This window comes from Neodiprion fabricii, chromosome 7 (assembly GCF_021155785.1).
Source record: "Neodiprion fabricii isolate iyNeoFabr1 chromosome 7, iyNeoFabr1.1, whole genome shotgun sequence".
NCBI classification, from domain to species: domain Eukaryota; kingdom Metazoa; phylum Arthropoda; class Insecta; order Hymenoptera; family Diprionidae; genus Neodiprion; species Neodiprion fabricii.
Genome location: NC_060245.1, coordinates 23382138 through 23404595, shown reverse-complemented (window position 1 = coordinate 23404595; position 22458 = coordinate 23382138). Strand labels below are relative to the sequence as shown.

The following is a 22458-nucleotide window of genomic DNA, read 5'->3' as shown; positions in this document are numbered from 1 at the left end:
CGCGGGATCACGTTCACAATAAATGCGCATCACGTTCTCTCAGGGTCTGGTTCGAACTTGCCTTCGTTTGCCCCGTGCCAATTCATCCTGCAAAAGGGTATTTATTTATGCCGAAAGACGGTCCTACGCATTTAGTTTGTGATCTAGAACCATTCCTCGCCGTGCTCGAATCCTTCCGTGATAAGACGAAGCAGCGCCGAATTCCCTGCAGCCCCGCGAACGATCTAATAACGAGAGTCAAGCGTGTACAAATAGTGACACAAGGAGATTTCGGGGTACAGATCCCGATAGCGATGTTTTACCGACATTCTTAGCCACTTCACAGCTCAGTCGCAAACCCTTTTTTTGAGTGAGGGTAATCCCCACTCCGGACGACGTTATCGATCATCGGACAAAAGGGTTTACATCTGAGCTATGAAGCGGCTAAAAATGTCGGTAAAATGTCGGTATCGGAATCTGTACCCAGAACTCTCCGCACATCACTACTTGTACATATCGATGTAGGAATGCAGACGTTGCCGGCAGCGAGAGAGCGAGATACTCCAGGGAGAGGAAAATCGGGAAAATAAGGGGACGGGAGGGTGAGATAAATTGGTGCGAATTGAGGGAGCGTGTGCACGCCGTGCCTAAAAGAAGAGAAAAGGAAAAGAAGAAGAAGAAGCGGTGCGACGCTCGAATCGCTGGAGCGAGTGTTGGTGGTAGTGCCGGAGGATCTCCTCCTTCGGCTAACCCAATCCGTCAGGATAAGTCGGGCGGACGCAAGGATAATTCGGTTACCTCAACACCCTCTTCGCGCTACCTTGCCGTGCCCCCCTCCATCTTTCCAGCCTCGACGGGGCGCCCGATCCTTTCTCTCCGGCTGATTGTGAGCCTCGTCGCGGATTCCGCATCGTCCGGATACGTCACGTAGTGCGTTCGCCATCTGTATAAGGCACACGCAACGGAGACCGACCCGCAACTGATCATTCTCAATTTCAAAATTTCGATATGAACGTGGAAACATATCGAAATCTGACGAGGTTTCAGGTCCACGGAACACGCGGTCTTTCTTCCGATGTAATTGGTCTTGATGTACACCTAATCAAGTACCTACTTCGTATGCATAATATGGACATTGCGGAAACGTGCAGGCGCGTTGATGAAATTCGTCGTCCTCGAAATCCGTCACCTGGAATATTGTAATCAACATCCCCCGGTTGTTAATTCGACTTGAAAGTCTTGAGGAGTGACAGCTCGTGTAAGGAAATTCATCGTTACGAATATCGTCGGTGCTGTTTCCCTTCTTCTTTCCATCTAGCAACGACTTGAATGACTCTTAATTATACACTCGGGAGAGGAGGAGGATAGAAGAAGCAGGTTGCGGACACCTAGCCCCAAGTATACGCGACTCTGAACCGGAATACACGCATGAATTTTTACACCGCCAGTGTGAAACGCTTCTAAGAGGGGGCGGATACATGAGAGTGTGTCGATACATCATTAGCGTTTCGATAATTAAAGGAAGGGTTAAAGAACCCCCGGGCTCGGAACGATGTGAACGCTAGATGTGTGGCTGATTGTGAAACTCCGAGGTTCCCTCAAGAGCGAAGAATCACGAGTACCTTCCGACCGCCTCGGCGACTCTTCATCACCGCGCGTTACCTTCCCTGATTATTATGTCGTTACTATTATTATTATTATCATCGTCATTCTTATTATTATCTTCATTCTCGCACGGCGCGTCGTTGGTAACTTCGCTCGGCAAAACTCAAGCCTTGCTTTCCAATAACTGCAAGATTTCAAAGGCACTCAGAAATGCTTCATTCCATGATTTTATAGAATTATAGCCGTACGTGGAGCATTTCATAACGAGACTGAGAAACTTGACCCCGAAAATTACAGTATTTCATACGATATGAAAAAATATCAGCGCGTTGATCGGTACGTCTATCAATTGCCTGATAACAATTTCAAAAAGTTATACCATTCGTATATTTTACACCATAATCTCACCACAACTCCCACAGAAAATTGAAATACAATCCGACATTTTCGTTAAAAACAATCGTTGTGAATCGCGCATATAAAAAAAAAAAAAAAAAAAAAAAAAAACAACAACCGGATCCATCAGGGCAACACACAAGCTGAGCTTAAACCGGCATTCCACGGGACGAGAAACTCGGCGACGGATCGAGCTTTTTGCAAGCCTATGCACATATGCGTTTTAAGCCGGGAAACATAATAGACTAGCGTACCGCGAATTGTGCCGGCTTGATACATTGGCGTCGACGGGCTCACACAGAGGGGATGCTGAACGGCGGTGAGAGCTGAGGGGGCTCATGTGTGTGGATGGGTGGACGGGGGTGCGGAGCAGCCCGGGAGTTAACAACTCATTTTAATGGCGTTTACTAATTTGAATTTATCCCCCGGCGAACCCCGCCAACCCCCGGCCTTCCCACTCTGTGTTCCTGTCAACGACGAGGTCATAGTTGTTGTGTACAGGTGTGCACTGCTCGGACTGCTCGACCCGATGCAGGATTATTGTTGGTACACCTCGACCCCCGACAAACTGCACCGGCATCAAACTTCGTTCGAGGTCGCGGAATGGCAAATTCGAAAGTACTGAAAAAAAAATCTGTCGGAAAAAAGAAAATTCAAACTCCGGAGGCAGCGTGGAGCACAACTGATATCGGGAGAGATTCTAAGAATGTCGATGTTTGTGTAATTTTAATACTTTACTTTCTTGCATTTATGGGAAAATCGTGGAAGCTCACGAACGTGACAATTTGGTGCTGCGACTAACTCGTAATGAAATGAACGGAATAGTATTGACTGAAAAAATAAACCAGGAACTAAAACCACCGGGAAACGAAAGGACCCAGATTTTTTAGATGACACTTTTTGTGAAAAAAAAACAACCTATATTTGCTAACAAACACTGGAAAAACCACCTCTCATATTCATATTTACGGATCGTCGCGCGTCTGGCTTTAATCAAAAGAGAAGTACTTGTTCCCGAAGTTGACTCGATAAATCGAGTCTCTTCTCTCTGCGATCTGCGTGAGTAAATATTACCCGTTTTGTTTATTTGTAAGATTTAATTTTACCACTCGCTTTTCGTTGTTCGTTGAATTTCTGCCTTTGCGAACGATAAAATTTAAGGCAGACGCGCCAGGTCCTACGATGAGAACGACTCGGCGCCACGCAGCTGATTCCTACGTTTTACTACTTTTACGAGGTTTCCCTTTATTTTACGATACACGAGTGCCCAGTCCGTATAAATATCGGTGCTGACCTCGAGATACGCGTGTCGCCTCCTCCCTCTCCTATTTTGACCAGGAAAAAGAACGTTTAGATCGTATGATTGGACATGGGCCGGTTCTTCCGCACAATCTACACCCTTATATTCGTCCCTTTGTGCAGGTCAAGTACTCGTCCGTACTTTAATAACAATTTCACCGCGTTCAGAGATCTCGTTCTGTAAGTTATTATGTCGCAAGAACGAGTGTAACCACTTCAATGCTTCTCCTACGATAGGCGATCACTTGTGATCGTTCTCTATATTAGTGATCAAATGTGATCATAATTATTCCGAATGAAACCGATCGAAAAATATACACGGAATGGAAACGACTCGATTATCAATGCTTCGGCAAGCAAACTACCGAAATACGTGTAGGTACACCGCATTTCCCTGCAGCAGGATGGCATTCGGAAATCGAACGTTCCTCCATATCTAATTGTAACTACGCTTTGTAATTATTGCAATTGTAATCTGAGCTGCAATCGGTTTCGAATTAAAAATACCTACGGTGCAGGTATGAATCGAATAAGAAACTTTATCGAAACTATCACAATACTCAACATTCCTTTGGGATCAGTGGAAGGTTTTGGGAATAATGACATAGTCAATCAGTCGCATCTCTCTAGGGTGGGTTTTGGCTTGGTTCATTTTAGTTCGTTTTCCTCGGGAGAAACTCTTCGTGAAAATTCTCCCGCCCTGAGCATATCGAAATAAAAAGGGAGGGAAAAAATAACCCTCGCCTCGAGCTTGCGACAACTGCAGGGGTGTAAAAGCTAGAAACGGAGCTGTGACGTTGCGATGAACCGCTGGAGCCGAACCTCCAACTCCTTCGTCTTCTTCGTTAGCGGTTTTCGGGGTTAACCGGGAGTCGGCTAATTGGTTGAACGCCTCGGGCAGCCACTTTACGATATCTGCTCCTGGTTCCTCCGCCTCCTTATCTGCAGTCTCATCCCCTGGTTGGATACAGAGAACTTGCCACAGATATCGATGACAGAGGAAAATTATTCTCTCATTTTCTTAGTGGCTTTTACTTTTTCCTCAAGAAATTCGCGTCGAGTTACCGTGTATCTAATCCAATATACAATGTCCGTGTGGTTAGCGGGAAACAGCTGTTTAATGAATCATTCTTCCAACTTTTATGTCTTAACGAGACTCACACTGCACGCGCCGGCTAGCCACAATGGAAGGCAACAAAACTGAACGGATGTACAACATTGAAGAAAAGTTCTTTCAGCATTTCTCACTGTAATTTGTACAAAGCAATATTAATTCTCATTTCTGCTCTCCAGATGGGGAAGTTTGGCTGTTTGCGAGGAAAAAAAATTTAACCTCACGGCACCGAGTCTGTGCCTGTTTGTACAATATGAGTGATTATCCCCGTGGCTTGGTGGAAACATTTTCGCTAGAAAAAACAGGCACAAGTTGTTCCTGGTTTAATTTTAAAATCATGATCGTGATGATTGCACAAGGCAATTATCCATGGAATAGCATGGCCATGTATGGTTTTTATCGATCGTATCAGTGTGTACCTACGGTTCGCCCCTTCCAACAATTATGCTGCTGCTGCAGCTACAGATAAATGAATACGCATATAACTTGCGATGTTATTGCGTGCGGTAATAATAATTGCCGAATGAGCTTATTACAATATTCCACGTTATATTTGTGAACGACAAACTCTATTTCCCTTTGATGATATTCCACAAACGGCTCTCATCAGCAATCTGTTCATACCTCCAAATATCATTCATATACGAATATACCAAATGATTACCGAAATATGTCTGCATTGTTTCAGGCCACGATTATACGGGATGGATTTGAGGACCTTTGTGATGTTTGGCAAAGGACGAATCACTTCTTGCGGATAACTGCACACACAATCATCATTGAGGCAAGAAGAACCAAAAATGTTTGGACTCGAAAAAACCAGTCAACTACGGCGAGAGCTTTCGCGGGTCATTTTTACTCACAGGATAACGAATAAGTGCCTTTCACAGGTCTCGCAACGCATCCATGTGCAAACATGAAAATTACGTAAATCGAATTAAAACGATAGTGTTGTTCCACCCTATAAGACACCATGTTTTGAATATTGGGCTATGTATTACCTGTAAAATAAAATACCAGACTGCGATACTTCCTTTATATTAAATATCACATTGCTATATTGACTGTACCCTAAGTTTTCACTACTGTACAAATACATAAAAAGCTGACGGTGATGGGCGGGAAATGATCAACTTGATTGAAGTTGATGGTTCACTGAGTACTTGAACGGAGTCATGATTTTTCGACAATTTCAAATATCAGAGCTAGCTCCTGATAGAGGATAAGCTCAAGCACGTTTCGAAAGGGTGCTGAATCTGGTACTAGTGGCACCATCCATAGGGAAGCCTGAGAGACACCATCCTGGCATTCTGTCCTTAAAGTAGACACATCGATAACTGACCAGCATTCGCCACCAAGAGAGCACGAGATGATCCAAAGCATACTTATCGTGGTAAATTGTTATTGTTGGGGTTTACAACGAAGAAATTGCCTACTTTGGCTAACATGAAGTACGGTACCGCAAGCGGTACACCCAAATAATGTTATCTTTATCCATAGATAACATCGAGACCAAGTTGATAGATACAGGGTGCTGCTAACATTGCTTGCAGTCTCGACTACCACGTAAGAGATTCGAACGCTGCTTAACATTGTCAACAGTCAATTTAAATTTGTTTCAGTTCGATAATTTGAGCAGAATATTTCGAAATTTAATTAAAACTACAGACGTAAGGGTTCAATCAGATTAATGGATCAGTTTGATTTTCAGATTTATGTCTGTATCGATCAAGGTTCTGGTGAGGAAACCCGATGTGTACCCCAGGCGATAATCTAAACCAAAATACGTGACACCTTCTTTTTTGTGATGTTTGCAGTGGGAAGCTTTCTGTAAGAAAATCGATTCGGTCAACCCTTAGCAGACTGATTGGACATCAGAAATTGCAGGAAACGCAGTCATAGTATTGAAGAAACGACCGCTGGTATAATACAAATTGGATAAATTGTAATTTAGTGGTTTAGTACTTAAAATCCAGGTTACACTGAGTAGTGAAAATACAATATCATCCACATCGTTTTCAGCAGAAGTGTATTGCGCCTGTGCACGCTCGCAAGCGCGAACTTGAACGATACTTACAAACTAAGATCCTTATGTAAGATTTTTCATACTCGGCTTAAGATAATGTATGTTGCACTTCCGTGCTATCATATGATGGTCAAATATTTTATCTATTGTTCAAACAGATTCGTAGCACTTGTTTTGTGTCTTGGATTTGTGTAGTCTTTCATAACATGGAAAAAATTGTACACTGACACCAAAATACCTGTACTGAAATCGAAAAATATGTAATAAATTCATACTATAACGTTATGATGGAGAGTTAATCATTTTTCTTCCCGACCCCTTCAAACACCCAGTGCACATTGAGAGATTTTCACATGTGACATTCGACTCGTTTCCTTGCGGTGAATCCATTCTCCGTGCAACCAATTCTTCTCATTAAATGACGTCGCGTGGGTAAGACTAAGGATTCGTTCCTGCTCTTCAAAAAATTGCGAATATTTCGCAAAAAATGTAAAGGGGTTAGCCTTGCTTTTTAATCATTTTTGAACCAAAAATTTTGAGTCTCCGATTCGATCTGTATGACCTTCTCCCGACTAATTGGACCCTCAGGAACTCAGGAAACACAGCGAAAAAAGCGTGGGATCAACAGGAGAGAAATGGCGAAGGGAAAAGCACCTGCTGAGAAATGTCGAAAACACAGGTTTCCGTTTTTTGGCTGTAACTTTTTATACAATAATCGCAGCGTATTGGGACTGCGCCCAATCGATTTCTCTCGCTAAATTACGTCGAAATAGTGCCACAATAAATTTATTCCGGCACTTTTGAAAATCGCGAAAGTTTTCGCAAGAAATGCAAAGGGGTTAGCCTTGCTTTTTTTTTGGCCGAAAAATTTTAGGTCCTAGATTTGATTCAAACGACCGTTTTCTGATCAATTGGACACCCAGGAACTCAGAAAACGCAGCGAAAAGAGCGTGGGATCAACAGGAGAGAAATGGCGAAGGAAAAAGCACCTGCTGAAAAATGTCGGAAACACGGGTTTCCGTTTTTTGGCTGTAACTTTTTATACAATAATCGCAGCGTATTGGGACTGCGCCCAATCGATTTCTCTCGCTAAATTACGTCGGAATAGTGCCACAATGAATTTATTCCGGCACTTTTGAAAATCGCGGATATTTTCGCAAAAAATGCAAAGGGGTTAGCCTTGCTTTTTTTTTGGCCAAAAAATTTTAGGTCCTAGATTTGATTCAAACGACCGTTTTCTGATCAATTGGACACCCAGGAACTCAGAAAACGCAGCGAAAAGAGCGTGGGATCAACAGAAGAGAAATGGCGAAGGAAAAAGCACCTGCTGAAAAATGTCGAAAACACAGGTTTCCGTTTTTTGGCTGTAACTTTTTATACAATAATCGCAGCGTATTGGGACTGCGCCCAATCGATTTCTCCCGCTTAATTACGACGGAATAGTGCCACAATGAATTTATTCCGGCACTTTTGAAAATCGCGAATATTTTCGCAAAAAATGCAAAGGGGTTAGCCTTGCTTTTTTTTTGGCCGAAAAATTTTAGGTCCTAGATTTGATTCAAACGACCGTTTTCTGATCAATTGGACACCCAGGAACTCAGAAAACGCAGCGAAAAGAGCGTGGGATCAACAGGAGAGAAATGGCGAAGGAAAAAGCACCTGCTGAAAAATGTCGAAAACACAGGTTTCCGTTTTTTGGCTGTAACTTTTTATACAATAATCGCAGCGTATTGGGACTGCGCCCAATCGATTTCTCTCGCTAAATTACGACGGAATGGTGCCACAATGAATTTATTCCGGCACTTTTGAAAATCGCGAATATTTTCGCAAAAAATGCAAAGGGGTTAGCCTTGCTTTCTTTTTGGCCGAAAAATTTTAGGTCCTAGATTTGATTCAAACGATCGTTTTCTGATCAATTGGACACCCAGGAACTCAGAAAACGCAGCGAAAAGAGCGTGGGATCAACAGGAGAGAAATGGCGAAGGAAAAAGCACCTGCTGAAAAATGTCGAAAACACAGGTTTCCGTTTTTTGGCTGTAACTTTTTATACAATAATCGCAGCGTATTGGGACTGCGCCCAATCGATTTCTCTCGCTAAATTACGACGGAATAGTGCCACAATGAATTTATTCCGGCACTTTTGAAAATCGCGAATATTTTCGCAAAAAATGCAAAGGGGTTAGCCTTGCTTTTTTTTTGGCCGAAAAATTTTAGGTCCTAGATTTGATTCAAACGACCGTTTTCTGATCAATTGGACACCCAGGAACTCAGAAAACGCAGCGAAAAGAGCGTGGGATCAACAGGAGAGAAATGGCGAAGGAAAAAGCACCTGCTGAAAAATGTCGAAACCACAGGTTTCCGTTTTTTGGCTGTAACTTTTTATACAATAATCGCAGCGTATTGGGACTGCGCCCAATCGTTTTCTCTCACTAAATTAAGACGGAATAGTGCCACAATGAATTTATTCCGGCACTTTTGAAAATCGCGAATATTTTCGCAAAAAATGCAAAGGGGTTAGCCTTGCTTTTTTTTTGGCCGAAAAATTTTAGGTCCTAGATTTGATTCAAACGACCGTTTTCTGATCAATTGGACACCCAGGAACTCAGAAAACGCAGCGAAAAGAGCGTGGGATCAACAGGAGAGAAATGGCGAAGGAAAAAGCACCTGCTGAAAAATGTCGAAAACACAGGTTTCCGTTTTTTGGCTGTAACTTTTTATACAATAATCGCAGCGTATTGGGACTGCGCCCAATCGTTTTCTCTCACTAAATTACGTCGGAATAGTGCCGCAATGAATTTATTCCGGCACTTTTGAAAATCGCGAATATTTTCGCAAAAAATGCAAAAGGTTAGCCTTGCTTTTTTTTTGGCCGAAAAATTTTAGGTCCTAGATTTGATTCAAACGACCGTTTTCTGATCAATTGGACACCCAGGAACTCAGAAAACGCAGCGAAAAGAGCGTGGAATCAACAGGAGAGAAATGGCGAAGGAAAAAGCACCTGCTGACAAATGTCGGAAACACGGGTTTCCGTTTTTTGGCTGTAACTTTTTATACAATAATCGCTGCGTATTGGGACTGCGCCCAATCGATTTCTCTCGCTAAATTACGACGGAATAGTGCCACAATGAATTCATTCCGGCACTTTTGGAAATCGCGAATATTTTCGCAAAAAATGCAAAGGGGTTAGCCTTGCTTTTTTTTTGGCCGAAAAATTTTAGGTCCTAGATTTGATTCAAACGACCGTTTTCTGATCAATTGGACACCCAGGAACTCAGAAAACGCAGCGAAAAGAGCGTGGGATCAACAGGAGAGAAATGGCGAAGGAAAAAGCACCTACTGAAAAATGTCGAAAACACAGGTTTCCGTTTTTTGGCTGTAACTTTTTATACAATAATCGCAGCGTATTGGGACTGCGCCCAATCGATTTCTCTCGCTGAATTACGACGGAATAGTGCCACAATGAATTCATTCCGGCACTTTTGAAAATCGCGGATATTTTCGCAAAAAATGCAAAGGGGTTAGCCTTGCTTTTTTTTTGGCCGAAAAATTTTAGGTCCTAGATTTGATTCAAACGACCGTTTTCTGATCAATTGGACACCCAGGAACTCAGAAAACGCAGCGAAAAGAGCGTGGGATCAACAGGAGAGAAATGGCGAAGGAAAAAGCACCTGCTGAAAAATGTCGAAAACACGGGTTTCCGTTTTTTGGCTGTAACTTTTTATACAATAATCGCAGCGTATTGGGACTGCGCCCAATCGATTTCTCCCGCTTAATTACGACGGAATAGTGCCACAATGAATTTATTCCGGCGCTTTTGAAAATCGCGAATATTTTCGCAAAAAATGCAAAGGGGTTAGCCTTGCTTTTTTTTTGGCCGAAAAATTTTAGGTCCTAGATTTGGTTCAAACGACCGTTTTCTGATCAATTGGACACCCAGGAACTCAGAAAACGCAGCGAAAAGAGCGTGGGATCAACAGGAGAGAAATGGCGAAGGAAAAAGCACCCGCTGAAAAATGTCGAAAACACAGGTTTCCGTTTTTTGGCTGTAACTTTTTATACAATAATCGCAGCGTATTGGGACTGCGCCCAATCGATTTCTCTCGCTAAATTACGTCGGAATAGTGCCACAATGAATTTATTCCGGCACTTTTGAAAATCGCGGATATTTTCGCAAAAAATGCAAAGGGGTTAGCCTTGCTTTTTTTTTGGCCGAAAAATTTTAGGTCCTAGATTTGATTCAAACGACCGTTTTCTGATCAATTGGACACCCAGGAACTCAGAAAACGCAGCGAAAAGAGCGTGGGATCAACGGGAGAGAAATGGCGAAGGAAAAAGCACCTGCTGAAAAATGTCGAAAACACAGGTTTCCGTTTTTTGGCTGTAACTTTTTATACAATAATCGCAGCGTATTGGGACTGCGCCCAATCGATTTCTCTCGCTTAATTAAGACGGAATAGTCCCACAATGAATTTATTCCGGCACTTTTGAAAATCGCGAATATTTTCGCAAAAAATGCAAAGGGGTTAGCCTTGCTTTTTTTTTGGCCGAAAAATTTTAGGTCCTAGATTTGATTCAAACGACCGTTTTCTGATCAATTGGACACCCAGGAACTCAGAAAACGCAGCGAAAAGAGCGTGGGATCAACAGGAGAGAAATGGCGAAGGAAAAAGCACCTGCTGAAAAATGTCGGAAACACGGGTTTCCGTTTTTTGGCTGTAACTTTTTACACAATAATCGCAGCGTATTGGGACTGCGCCCAATCGATTTCTCTCGCTAAATTACGTCGGAATAGTGCCACAATGAATTTATTCCGGCACTTTTGAAAATCGCGAATATTTTCGCAAAAAATGCAAAGGGGTTAGCCTTGCTTTTTTTTTGGCCGGAAAATTTTAGGTCCTAGATTTGATTCAAACGACCGTTTTCTGATCAATTGGATACCCAGGAACTCAGAAAACGCAGCGAAAAGAGCGTGGGATCAACAGGAGAGAAATGGCGAAGGAAAAAGCACCTGCTGAAAAATGTCGGAAACACGGGTTTCCGTTTTTTGGCTGTAACTTTTTACACAATAATCGCAGCGTATTGGGACTGCGCCCAATCGATTTCTCTCGCTATATTACGTCGGAATAGTGCCACAATGAATTTATTCCGGCACTTTTGAAAATCGCGAATATTTTCGCAAAAAATGCAAAGGGGTTAACCTTGCTTTTTTTTTGGCCGAAAAATTTTAGGTCCTAGATTTGATTCAAACGACCGTTTTCTGATCAATTGGACACCCAGGAACTCAGAAAACGCAGCGAAAAGAGCGTGGGATCAACAGGAGAGAAATGGCGAAGGAAAAAGCACCTGCTGAAAAATGTCGGAAACACGGGTTTCCGTTTTTTGGCTGTAACTTTTTATACAATAATCGCAGCGTATTGGGACTGCGCCCAATCGATTTCTCTCGCTAAATTACGTCGGAATAGTGCCACAATGAATTTATTCCGGCACTTTTGAAAATCGCGGATATTTTCGCAAAAAATGCAAAGGGGTTAGCCTTGCTTTTTTTTTGGCCGAAAAATTTTAGGTCCTAGATTTGATTCAAACGACCGTTTTCTGATCAATTGGACACCCAGGAACTCAGAAAACGCAGCGAAAAGAGCGTGGGATCAACAGGAGAGAAATGGCGAAGGAAAAAGCACCTGCTGAAAAATGTCGAAAACACAGGTTTCCGTTTTTTGGCTGTAACTTTTTATACAATAATCGCAGCGTATTGGGACTGCGCCCAATCGATTTCTCTCGCTAAATTACGACGGAATAGTGCCACAATGAATTTATTCCGGCACTTTTGAAAATCGCGAATATTTTCGCAAAAAATGCAAAGGGGTTAGCCTTGCTTTTTTTTTGGCCGAAAAATTTTAGGTCCTAGATTTGATTCAAACGACCGTTTTCTGATCAATTGGACACCCAGGAACTCAGAAAACGCAGCGAAAAGAGCGTGGGATCAACAGGAGAGAAATGGCGAAGGAAAAAGCACCTGCTGAAAAATGTCGAAAACACAGGTTTCCGTTTTTTGGCTGTAACTTTTTATACAATAATCGCAGCGTATTGGGACTGCGCCCAATCGATTTCTCTCGCTAAATTACGACGGAATAGTGCCACAATGAATTTATTCCGGCACTTTTGAAAATCGCGAATATTTTCGCAAAAAATGCAAAGGGGTTAGCCTTGCTTTTTTTTTGGCCGAAAAATTTTAGGTCCTAGATTTGATTCAAACGACCGTTTTCTGATCAATTGGACACCCAGGAACTCAGAAAACGCAGCGAAAAGAGCGTGGGATCAACAGGAGAGAAATGGCGAAGGAAAAAGCACCTGCTGAAAAATGTCGAAAACACAGGTTTCCGTTTTTTGGCTGTAACTTTTTATACAATAATCGCAGCGTATTGGGACTGCGCCTAATCGATTTCTCTCGCTTAATTACGACGGAATAGTGCCACAATGAATTTATTCCGGCACTTTTGAAAATCGCGAATATTTTCGCAAAAAATGCAAAGGGGTTAGCCTTGCTTTTTTTTTGGCCGAAAAATTTTAGGTCCTAGATTTGATTCAAACGACCGTTTTCTGATCAATTGGACACCCAGGAACTCAGAAAACGCAGCGAAAAGAGCGTGGGATCAACAGGAGAGAAATGGCGAAGGAAAAAGCACCTGCTGAAAAATGTCGAAAACACAGGTTTCCGTTTTTTGGCTGTAACTTTTTATACAATAATCGCAGCGTATTGGGACTGCGCCCAATCGATTTCTCTCGCTAAATTACGACGGAATGGTGCCACAATGAATTTATTCCGGCACTTTTGAAAATCGCGAATATTTTCGCAAAAAATGCAAAGGGGTTAGCCTTGCTTTTTTTTTGGCCGAAAAATTTTAGGTCCTAGATTTGATTCAAACGATCGTTTTCTGATCAATTGGACACCCAGGAACTCAGAAAACGCAGCGAAAAGAGCGTGGGATCAACAGGAGAGAAATGGCGAAGGAAAAAGCACCTGCTGAAAAATGTCGAAAACACAGGTTTCCGTTTTTTGGCTGTAACTTTTTACACAATAATCGCAGCGTATTGGGACTGCGCCCAATCGATTTCTCCCGCTTAATTACGACGGAATAGTGCCACAATGAATTTATTCCGGCACTTTTGAAAATCGCGAATATTTTCGCAAAAAATGCAAAGGGGTTAGCCTTGCTTTTTTTTTGGCCGAAAAATTTTAGGTCCTAGATTTGATTCAAACGACCGTTTTCTGATCAATTGGACACCCAGGAACTCAGAAAACGCAGCGAAAAGAGCGTGGGATCAACAGGAGAGAAATGGCGAAGGAAAAAGCACCTGCTGAAAAATGTCGAAAACACAGGTTTCCGTTTTTTGGCTGTAACTTTTTATACAATAATCGCAGCGTATTGGGACTGCGCCCAATCGATTTCTCTCGCTAAATTACGACGGAATAGTGCCACAATGAATTTATTCCGGCACTTTTGAAAATCGCGAATATTTTCGCAAAAAATGCAAAGGGGTTAGCCTTGCTTTTTTTTTGGCCGAAAAATTTTAGGTCCTAGATTTGATTCAAACGACCGTTTTCTGATCAATTGGACACCCAGGAACTCAGAAAACGCAGCGAAAAGAGCGTGGGATCAACAGGAGAGAAATGGCGAAGGAAAAAGCACCTGCTGAAAAATGTCGAAAACACAGGTTTCCGTTTTTTGGCTGTAACTTTTTACACAATAATCGCAGCGTATTGGGACTGCGCCCAATCGATTTCTCCCGCTTAATTACGACGGAATAGTGCCACAATGAATTTATTCCGGCACTTTTGAAAATCGCGAATATTTTCGCAAAAAATGCAAAGGGGTTAGCCTTGCTTTTTTTTTGGCCGAAAAATTTTAGGTCCTAGATTTGATTCAAACGACCGTTTTCTGATCAATTGGACACCCAGGAACTCAGAAAACGCAGCGAAAAGAGCGTGGGATCAACAGGAGAGAAATGGCGAAGGAAAAAGCACCTGCTGAAAAATGTCGAAAACACAGGTTTCCGTTTTTTGGCTGTAACTTTTTATACAATAATCGCAGCGTATTGGGACTGCGCCCAATCGATTTCTCTCGCTTAATTACGACGGAATAGTGCCACAATGAATTTATTCCGGCACTTTTGAAAATCGCGAATATTTTCGCAAAAAATGCAAAGGGGTTAGTTAGCCTTGCTTTTTTTTGGCCGAAAAATTTTAGGTCCTAGATTTGATTCAAACGACCGTTTTCTGATCAATTGGACACCCAGGAACTCAGAAAACGCAGCGAAAAGAGCGTGGGATCAACAGGAGAGAAATGGCGAAGGAAAAAGCACCTGCTGAAAAATGTCGAAAACACAGGTTTCCGTTTTTTGGCTGTAACTTTTTATACAATAATCGCAGCGTATTGGGACTGCGCCCAATCGTTTTCTCTCACTAAATTACGTCGGAATAGTGCCACAATGAATTTATTCCGGCACTTTTGAAAATCGCGAATATTTTCGCAAAAAATGCAAAGGGGTTAGCCTTGCTTTTTTTTTGGCCGAAAAATTTTAGGTCCTAGATTTGATTCAAACGACCGTTTTCTGATCAATTGGACACCCAGGAACTCAGAAAACGCAGCGAAAAGAGCGTGGGATCAACAGGAGAGAAATGGCGAAGGAAAAAGCACCTGCTGAAAAATGTCGAAAACACAGGTTTCCGTTTTTTGGCTGTAACTTTTTATACAATAATCGCAGCGTATTGGGACTGCGCCCAATCGTTTTCTCTCGCTAAATTACGTCGGAATAGTGCCACAATGAATTTGTTCCGGCACTTTTGAAAATCGCGAATATTTTCGCAAAAAATGCAAAGGGGTTAGCCTTACTTTTTCTTCATTTTTCGACTAAAAATTTTGGGTCTCCGATTCGATTTGTGTGACCTGTTCCTGACTAATTGGACCCTCAGGAACTCAGAAAACGCAGCGAAAAGAGCGTGGGATCAACAGGAGAGAAATGGCGAAGGAAAAAGCACCTGCTGAGAAATGTCGAAAACACAGGTTTCCGTTTTTTGGCTGTAACTTTTTATGCAATAATCGCAGCGTATCGGGACTGCGCCCAATCGATTTCTCTCGCTAAATTACGACAGAATAGTGCCACATTGAATTTATTCCGGCACTTTTGAAAATCGCGAATATTTTCGCAAAAAATGCAAAGGGGTTAGCCTTACGTTTCTGGCAACTAAAAATTTCCTTGTCCAGAATACATCTGTATTCTCTCTTTCGAGATAACTGGATTATCAAGAACGCATTACTGTCCCCTATGTATTAAGGGAACAACGGCAGAGAATTCAATACTAACATATCCGTTTACTGGAAACCGATATCCAGGTAAACAGAGCAGCATAAAATGTTGAATCAACGGAAAATCGACAGAAGACAGCAGAATGACCTGAAATTTCAATTCTCGTTTGATAAACCATAGGTTATCGTCTTCTGGATCAAGCGATTTCGGTATTGCGATGCGGACGTTGGGTGAAATAGTTACGTCATCTTACGTTTGGTTATATTGTAACAGAAGTGATACAACATAAAAATTGATATGTATTATCGAATTGCCGGTGTTTTTGATCTACTGAATTATCGTATTTTCTTCCTTAGTTATAACAGAGTAAATTCATAATAAACTAATACCATCCAACTTCATTTCGGCTGGTTGTAAATTTACCGCAAGAACTGGAAATTAAATCTAATGACCTGTAGTTGATGAAAAGTTATAGACAAGCTGTTGAGTATTTTTTAATAATAATTTTATTCACATTGACCATAAGTATATTGAATTATAACTGGTCATACAAGGTTGTGACACCACCTATCAAACGCAGTTTCTCAACGCATTGTTACATGAGATGGCTCAAGGAAATTTTTTTTCTGTCGATACATGTCGTTTTGTAGACTAACAGTGAAGTTTTTTACGCACAATGTACATTAGGTTTGCTAGTTTTGCTAATTATTTGGGTAATTCTCGTTTTCAAGTTCTTGCAGCCAAACCTTGAAGATCGACGATACATTGCTGGAGTGTAGCTTTTTCTTGTTCCGGTGTGATGGACTTCAACACGTTTGAGATTATCCATTCACTCATATGTTTCTGGCTTATTCTACGCTCGATTGCTTGAATCTGTACCTGGTAGTCCAAACGCTTCTTGACCTAGAGAAAAAAAATACTCATGTAAAGGAAACCAAAATCTATCAAATACGAAACAAAAAAATGTAAAGACGCCATGGTGTTAACGTAAAATTAATACAGTAAATCGAATTTCAATCTGAGAATCTAATGTATTCACCTTACTACACAATACATTACAGTAAGTGAATTACATTTACGTAACACGAATACCAATAGTAAGAAGGGTGGCAAAATAATTACCTCGGAATATACGTGGGCCAAGCGTTCTCTGTAAGCTGCTTCGAGTTGCATGGCTATATTTTGTTTCTTGGCTTCCATTAGAAGAGTCTGGCCTTCAGCTTGCCATTGAGAGTGCTTTTCATCTTTGATTGATGATTCATAGTATTCAATCTCGCTGTTCTTCGATTCATTTAACTCTGTAATTTGCTCATCAATCAACTTGTCGGCATAAGCAGCAACAACTGGACCAAACTTCTTAACCCCATAGATGCACATCAACAGAATGGATAGACCGGTATAATATTCATGTTCCATCACGTAAATCTCTTTAGAGACCAAATAGGTTGTCAAACCAAGGCCAAATGCATACGGTCCTGAAATAAGTTTCAAGTACTCAGTACTCTGCCATTTCACTTGCTGCCAAAATTAACCAAACCAGTTGGAAAATTATACCAGAGTGCAATGGTTGATTACAAAAACAAAATTTGCACTCACCCGTAACACCGGTCTTGGGATAAAAGTAGGTGAACCATTCATCAGGAATAAATCCTAGGCGAACCTTTCCGCCGAACTCTGCTCTGACCGGACGATTGCTGGCTTCGGAAGATGAAGATAGAGCCTGCGCGCCATGAGCAATGGCGGGCAAAGCTTGAGCTATAATTGTAAAAAATATTAATTGAAATATGTTTATATTTCGTCTAAGCGAATGATACCATTGGTTATTTTTCTTGAGATGCGGTAATATATATCGGGTCATAATAAAATATGTGTAGAGGTTAGCGATAGCGCAGAGGAAGAAAAATCAAAGTGGTCCTCTAGATGAATTATTTTCCGACATCAATCAGATATCCGTGTCGTAGTACGTTTCAGAAATCGTGAGTGATTTACGAAAACTGGGCAAGATACATCTCATTACATAATAACAGAAAAATGACCGCAGAATATGTAAAAGCAAACGTAGGACCGCAAAAATTTCTACACAGGGACAGATAGTGACGAGACAAATTCGGTTATTGAGTTCGTTTGAATATCAAGACCATCTTTTCGGGCATCAATAAGTATATTTAACCTAAATGTCATTTACCATTACGAAGAGCCAACCTCGACAGCATCTTGTCTGCACTGCGGTTCACCGTGCGACGTGAGAGTTGGTTGAAGAACCCAGTGGAACCGTTCCTAAGAAAAAAAAATGGCTGACCTATTAGTCAAGCTGTACATAATTTTATTTGCGCTTAAATTTCTACATCTAGCAAATCGCATCACTGAAATTCGCGATCCATTATTTAAAACTCAATCGCTCAAAATCCTGTGACGATAATTTTAGTCAATTCAATTAAGTCTTTAGTTTGACTAAAAGCGCGCAGACGCACGTAAATCGTGTCATCACGTGACTACTACACAATATTACTCAACTACATAGTGATACTTATGCACATTCATTTCACGTCGAATTATTCATGTGCATGTGTGACTGGCCAGCTGACAGTTCGTCCAAGATAATCGTAGAGATCAAAACGAAATCCAACGAATATTTCGTATGGAATTCGGAGTACCTTTGATCCTTTAAAATCGGGCAGCGTAGTCAAAATAAACTCATAAATTGAAACGGCGATAGTTTAAACAAGTGGAGAGGGTTGTCAGAAAGGCTTTGCTTTGCGAAACTAATTCGTCATGGGTATTTGCACATCTTGCTGTAAACAATCTTCGTCGTACGAAGATCTGACACCCGATCCGGTAAAATATTATTTCTTGCACGTTATTTATACTTTTCATTAGGCTTTCTGCGATTCACTTCACTTCTCAGCATGCAAAAATTTACTCAAAGATATGGGTTTCTAATGAAAACTGTCATTTGTATCTAAAGGAGGTGCGCCGTCGCCAGCAGGTTGAGGCTGCCGAGAAGCGAATAGTTGAACATGAGTCACGAGGCATAGGCAACGTCGACGCCGTTAAGAGACAGCAGCAGAGAGCTGCAGAAGTGGCCAAACGCCAGGCTGAAGCTGGTAGTGTTGATCAACAGACTGGACTCAAAGTAAGTCTTAGTTGAAATGAAGGAATATTCATCATTTTGAAATTACTGATTTATAAGGTATCATTTGCATACTTACAGTGGCAAGTGAACTGAGGTACGGTGCAGCTGTTATAAGGACCAGGTGAAGATGTGCACGCTTTGCAGGCATCACACATACTGAATTTTCAATCACATGTCTGAATAACTACTTTACACATTGTGATATACTTATACATATAATACATATTATATATATACATACACATATACACTAATAGATATATCGATTATACATACATATTTAATATATTTATAATATAACAGTGAAAAACTCTACTTATTCTAAGATTCGATGACTTTACACAGTGCTGACAGTATGATTTTTCCACACTTTTTTCATGTTGTACATACAATTTATACATATGAATTTATTCAATGTTACTCTAAATACGTTTAAACGATGGAAGTGATCGCTAAATTTGTGTATATATTGTCGTAAGCAACGGATTAGGTTTCATTTTAATGCCCAATTAGGTACATACACTCTGTTGTCGATTTCAATTCTTATACTGTTCAATTAATACAATATTCAACTCTTATTCCTACTTTCATTGTATCTAATGCCTATTGACACTAGAAATCCTTGCTTTTTTACTAATCCAGCGTCGCATTGTTGAGTGTGGAGGTCTCTGGCAGGCTGATTTGGAACTGTAGCAAGACGACAAGATAGGTCACCATAGTACCTAAGAGCTATTAAAAAGTTTGTAAAAATTTAATTCAACATCATTATAAGTTTTAATATCATTCAACTTACCGATTTAAATAAGTTACGATTTACATCAAAGAAACCGCCCAGACTAATATCGGACGGATTCATCTCTGTTGCTCGTAGAAACATGTTTATCTACAAAATGAAACTTCATTGTATTCTCAGTATTTCCCAAGAACTTTGATCTCGTAAAATAGACGTACCTCGATTTGAGCGTCTTCGTTGAGATTGGAGAGTTCGACTAGCAATAATTTCTTTTGAAAATGAACCCTCACCTAGAGAAAATGAAATTACTGAAACATGCTGATATTGATCAATAATATAAAAATGATAAAAGATAAGTGATAGATAAACTCACATGCTGTGATGCAGAATGTGCTTGGTCGCAAATCACATGCAACAGGGCGATAGTGGATATAGCCGATATTGTAAGTCCAAGGTCTTTGATCGTGAGCCCATCTTTTAACTGGGAGAACAAACCGTATATGGATAGGGTGGAGGAGAAAAAAAGATACATACATAGAACTGTGAAACAGTAACAAGTCGCTATCCCTATTTCTCTCGTTATTCTGTTCAGATGAAGCCACAGCGCTCGATAGTCCGCAACAGTAATAGCTTCAACATTGCTTCTAATCGCCTATAAAAATAAAATAAATTGACTTCACATTCTTTTAAATATGAGAATCCGTTATACTTGCAAACATTGACTACATACAGAAAAGACCTGATGTTACATGAATGCAATAAACTCACATGTTTAAAATCTTGAGCGAGTATGTTTGCACAGGTTGAGATGGTAGTGCAATGCATGTACCAGTAAGCACCCAGCATATTTATGAATGTCGTTACATAGATATTGGGAACAACCTGAGTATTATACGAGTGATTTAATTGAAGATGTTGTATTTATTTTATTTGGGAACATACCAAATTATACTGCATTTTTGTATACCTGCCACAAAGCAAAATTATCCATAGTCATTTGAGTGGTGAAGACACATGCAGTTGATATTATAGGAACTAAAATTGATATCCATATTGCCCTGATTCTTAAATTAATTGGCAAATACCGTGTCGTTACTCGAGTGTAGAAGACCTGTAATAGATGTAACTCAGTAAAAATGAGGGGAGTTTCAGAGTTACTGAACAATCCAGGCAATAATAGCACGTGCCTCAAAATCCATCCAATGGTTGAAGCAGCCTGCATTCTTTCGCGTTTCGTACCAGAATACTGGCACGAGAAAATTAGGTACAAGAAAGACGATGAAAAGATATGCTATGACAGCTTCTTCAAAACGACCCTGTACTGCCTGCACAATTTTTATCCGATTCCATATCACGTATACAACGTAAGCTGTCATGGCTACGTATACCAGTACAGAATATATCATTGTGTTTGAAGCGAATTTGAATTTAGTGACACCTAAAATTTGAATAGCACTTAAAACAAACCATTTTAGATGCAGTTGAACTAAACAATTACGAATGAGAATAATTGTTCACCTATGTGTGGTCTCATGATGGGAAGAGCTCCCATTATGCGAACCACCATTACAACTGCCTTCATGTTTTCATAAACAATATCTTGTAATTCGGTGGTTTTCTTTTCAAAAGCATCAACGACTATTCGTGACGACGGAGCAACACTCTTCTCCATATGACCGAAATTATTCATAAACGCCATACCTTGGCGGTTTCCAGTCAGATGGATAAGACCATTCATTCCGAATCCAGGCACGACTCGAGCTGGACGAAATGCTGACATCGTTCAGCTTGAAAATAAAATAATACTATGAATTTGAAAGGTATTAAATACATTTTATTCTAATAGGCTTGACACAAGTCAAAACTGTTGAAATGCGCCCTTCTTCGCTTTCCAGATCACAGTAGGTAATAATCATTAATCACTCACAAATTTAACATACCATACCTTTCTTATTGTGATGGAAAAAGGGAAAATATACTGTTGAAAAAGTTACTCGTGTGATTACTCAGACTAGATAATTGATGAAACAATGTCGATTCTGGGTAAAAAGACCTCGACGAGAACTACGAGATGTTCAATAAAGACTGTAACCAAACCAAGGTACTACGTCAAAAATATGGCAGTTTCGACAGAGCCAGTATGGATTGTTGGGTAATTATACCACTCGATAATTTTGAAACCTATAATTACGTTGGGTACACTCCCACTACTACAGTGTGAAAATTCCATGAATATTTTACCAGCGTACAGTCAACGATATCAAAGTAATGGGGGTGTATGATAACTGTTCAAGCAATCCACGTTGAATTATTGTATCGTGATATACAATACGGTAATCGTTGCTGCTTATATGACGAAAAAATTTTCCTGATTCGTCAAAGGTCATGGGCACTATAATATAACGACAAAGAAGTTCGCCCCTGCGGTGTGGATTAAAATACATGCAGCAAGGTTCAATTAAGACCCAGTACGGACAGCATTTTCTTATAATAATGGTGACGGAAAATAATACAGTTCTTGTATAATTTACGAGCATTAGCCACGTGAAAATCAATACCGCCCTTGACTCGGCTTCTTGAAAGTCAGGAAAAACTAAACAATGTTTCAAGCAACTTATACCTTGGAAACTAAAACTTGAAACTAATTATTACAAAATGTTTGGTTTGTGAGATTATTTTTCAACGTCAATGTAATCGAGACGAAATAAAACATAGTTCCATGATTGAATTCAAATTTTACTGTGTAATTCATTAATCGCGGATACCAAGATTGATGAGACAATGAAGTCGTTTACATAATTGGTTTAAAGTACATTTGTTATTTACGTAGAAAAAATTCTATTTGAGTTACACTTAAATATGCATGT

The 22458-nt window shown here is 40.6% G+C and overlaps 4 protein-coding genes across 5 annotated transcripts in view; 2 read left to right on the top strand and 2 right to left on the bottom strand.

Annotated features, from left to right (window-relative positions):
- Positions 1–6667, top strand: part of LOC124187186 — a 156501-nt gene extending 149834 nt beyond the window's left edge. The window contains exons 6-7 of one of the 2 annotated variants that reach the window (XR_006871787.1): positions 5082–5786; positions 6211–6667. Coding sequence is in view for 1 of the 2 variants with exons in the window: in XM_046579528.1 (XP_046435484.1) it covers positions 5082–5270 (189 nt within the window). In the remaining variant the exon portion in view is untranslated. Of the gene's footprint in view, positions 1–5081; positions 5787–6210 lie in introns of those variants that run through there. The other variant, XM_046579528.1, reaches the window with a different exon arrangement.
- Positions 6668–16213: 9546 nt separating this feature from the next.
- Positions 16214–18648, bottom strand: LOC124186082 (ATP synthase subunit b, mitochondrial). The gene is made up of 5 exons (XM_046577451.1): positions 18593–18648; positions 17911–18002; positions 17322–17480; positions 16848–17200; positions 16214–16628 (listed from the first exon to the last, which is right to left on the bottom strand). The coding sequence occupies exons 1-5, from the start codon at positions 18631–18633 to the stop codon at positions 16452–16454; spliced, it is 822 nt and encodes a 273-aa protein (XP_046433407.1). The 5' UTR covers positions 18634–18648; the 3' UTR covers positions 16214–16451.
- LOC124186083 (small VCP/p97-interacting protein) lies at positions 18476–19436 on the top strand. Its single transcript, XM_046577452.1, has 3 exons — positions 18476–18560; positions 18691–18858; positions 18937–19436. Exons 1-3 carry the CDS (start codon positions 18498–18500, stop codon positions 18949–18951), a joined length of 246 nt encoding a protein of 81 aa, XP_046433408.1. The 5' UTR covers positions 18476–18497; the 3' UTR covers positions 18952–19436.
- A 26-nt stretch (positions 19437–19462) lies between these two features.
- Positions 19463–22183, bottom strand: LOC124186084 (gustatory and odorant receptor 24). Its single transcript, XM_046577453.1, has 8 exons — positions 21110–22183; positions 20779–21029; positions 20559–20702; positions 20360–20473; positions 19965–20243; positions 19810–19881; positions 19652–19741; positions 19463–19587 (listed from the first exon to the last, which is right to left on the bottom strand). The coding sequence occupies exons 1-8, from the start codon at positions 21369–21371 to the stop codon at positions 19492–19494; spliced, it is 1308 nt and encodes a 435-aa protein (XP_046433409.1). The 5' UTR covers positions 21372–22183; the 3' UTR covers positions 19463–19491.
- Positions 22184–22458: the final 275 nt, after the last annotated feature.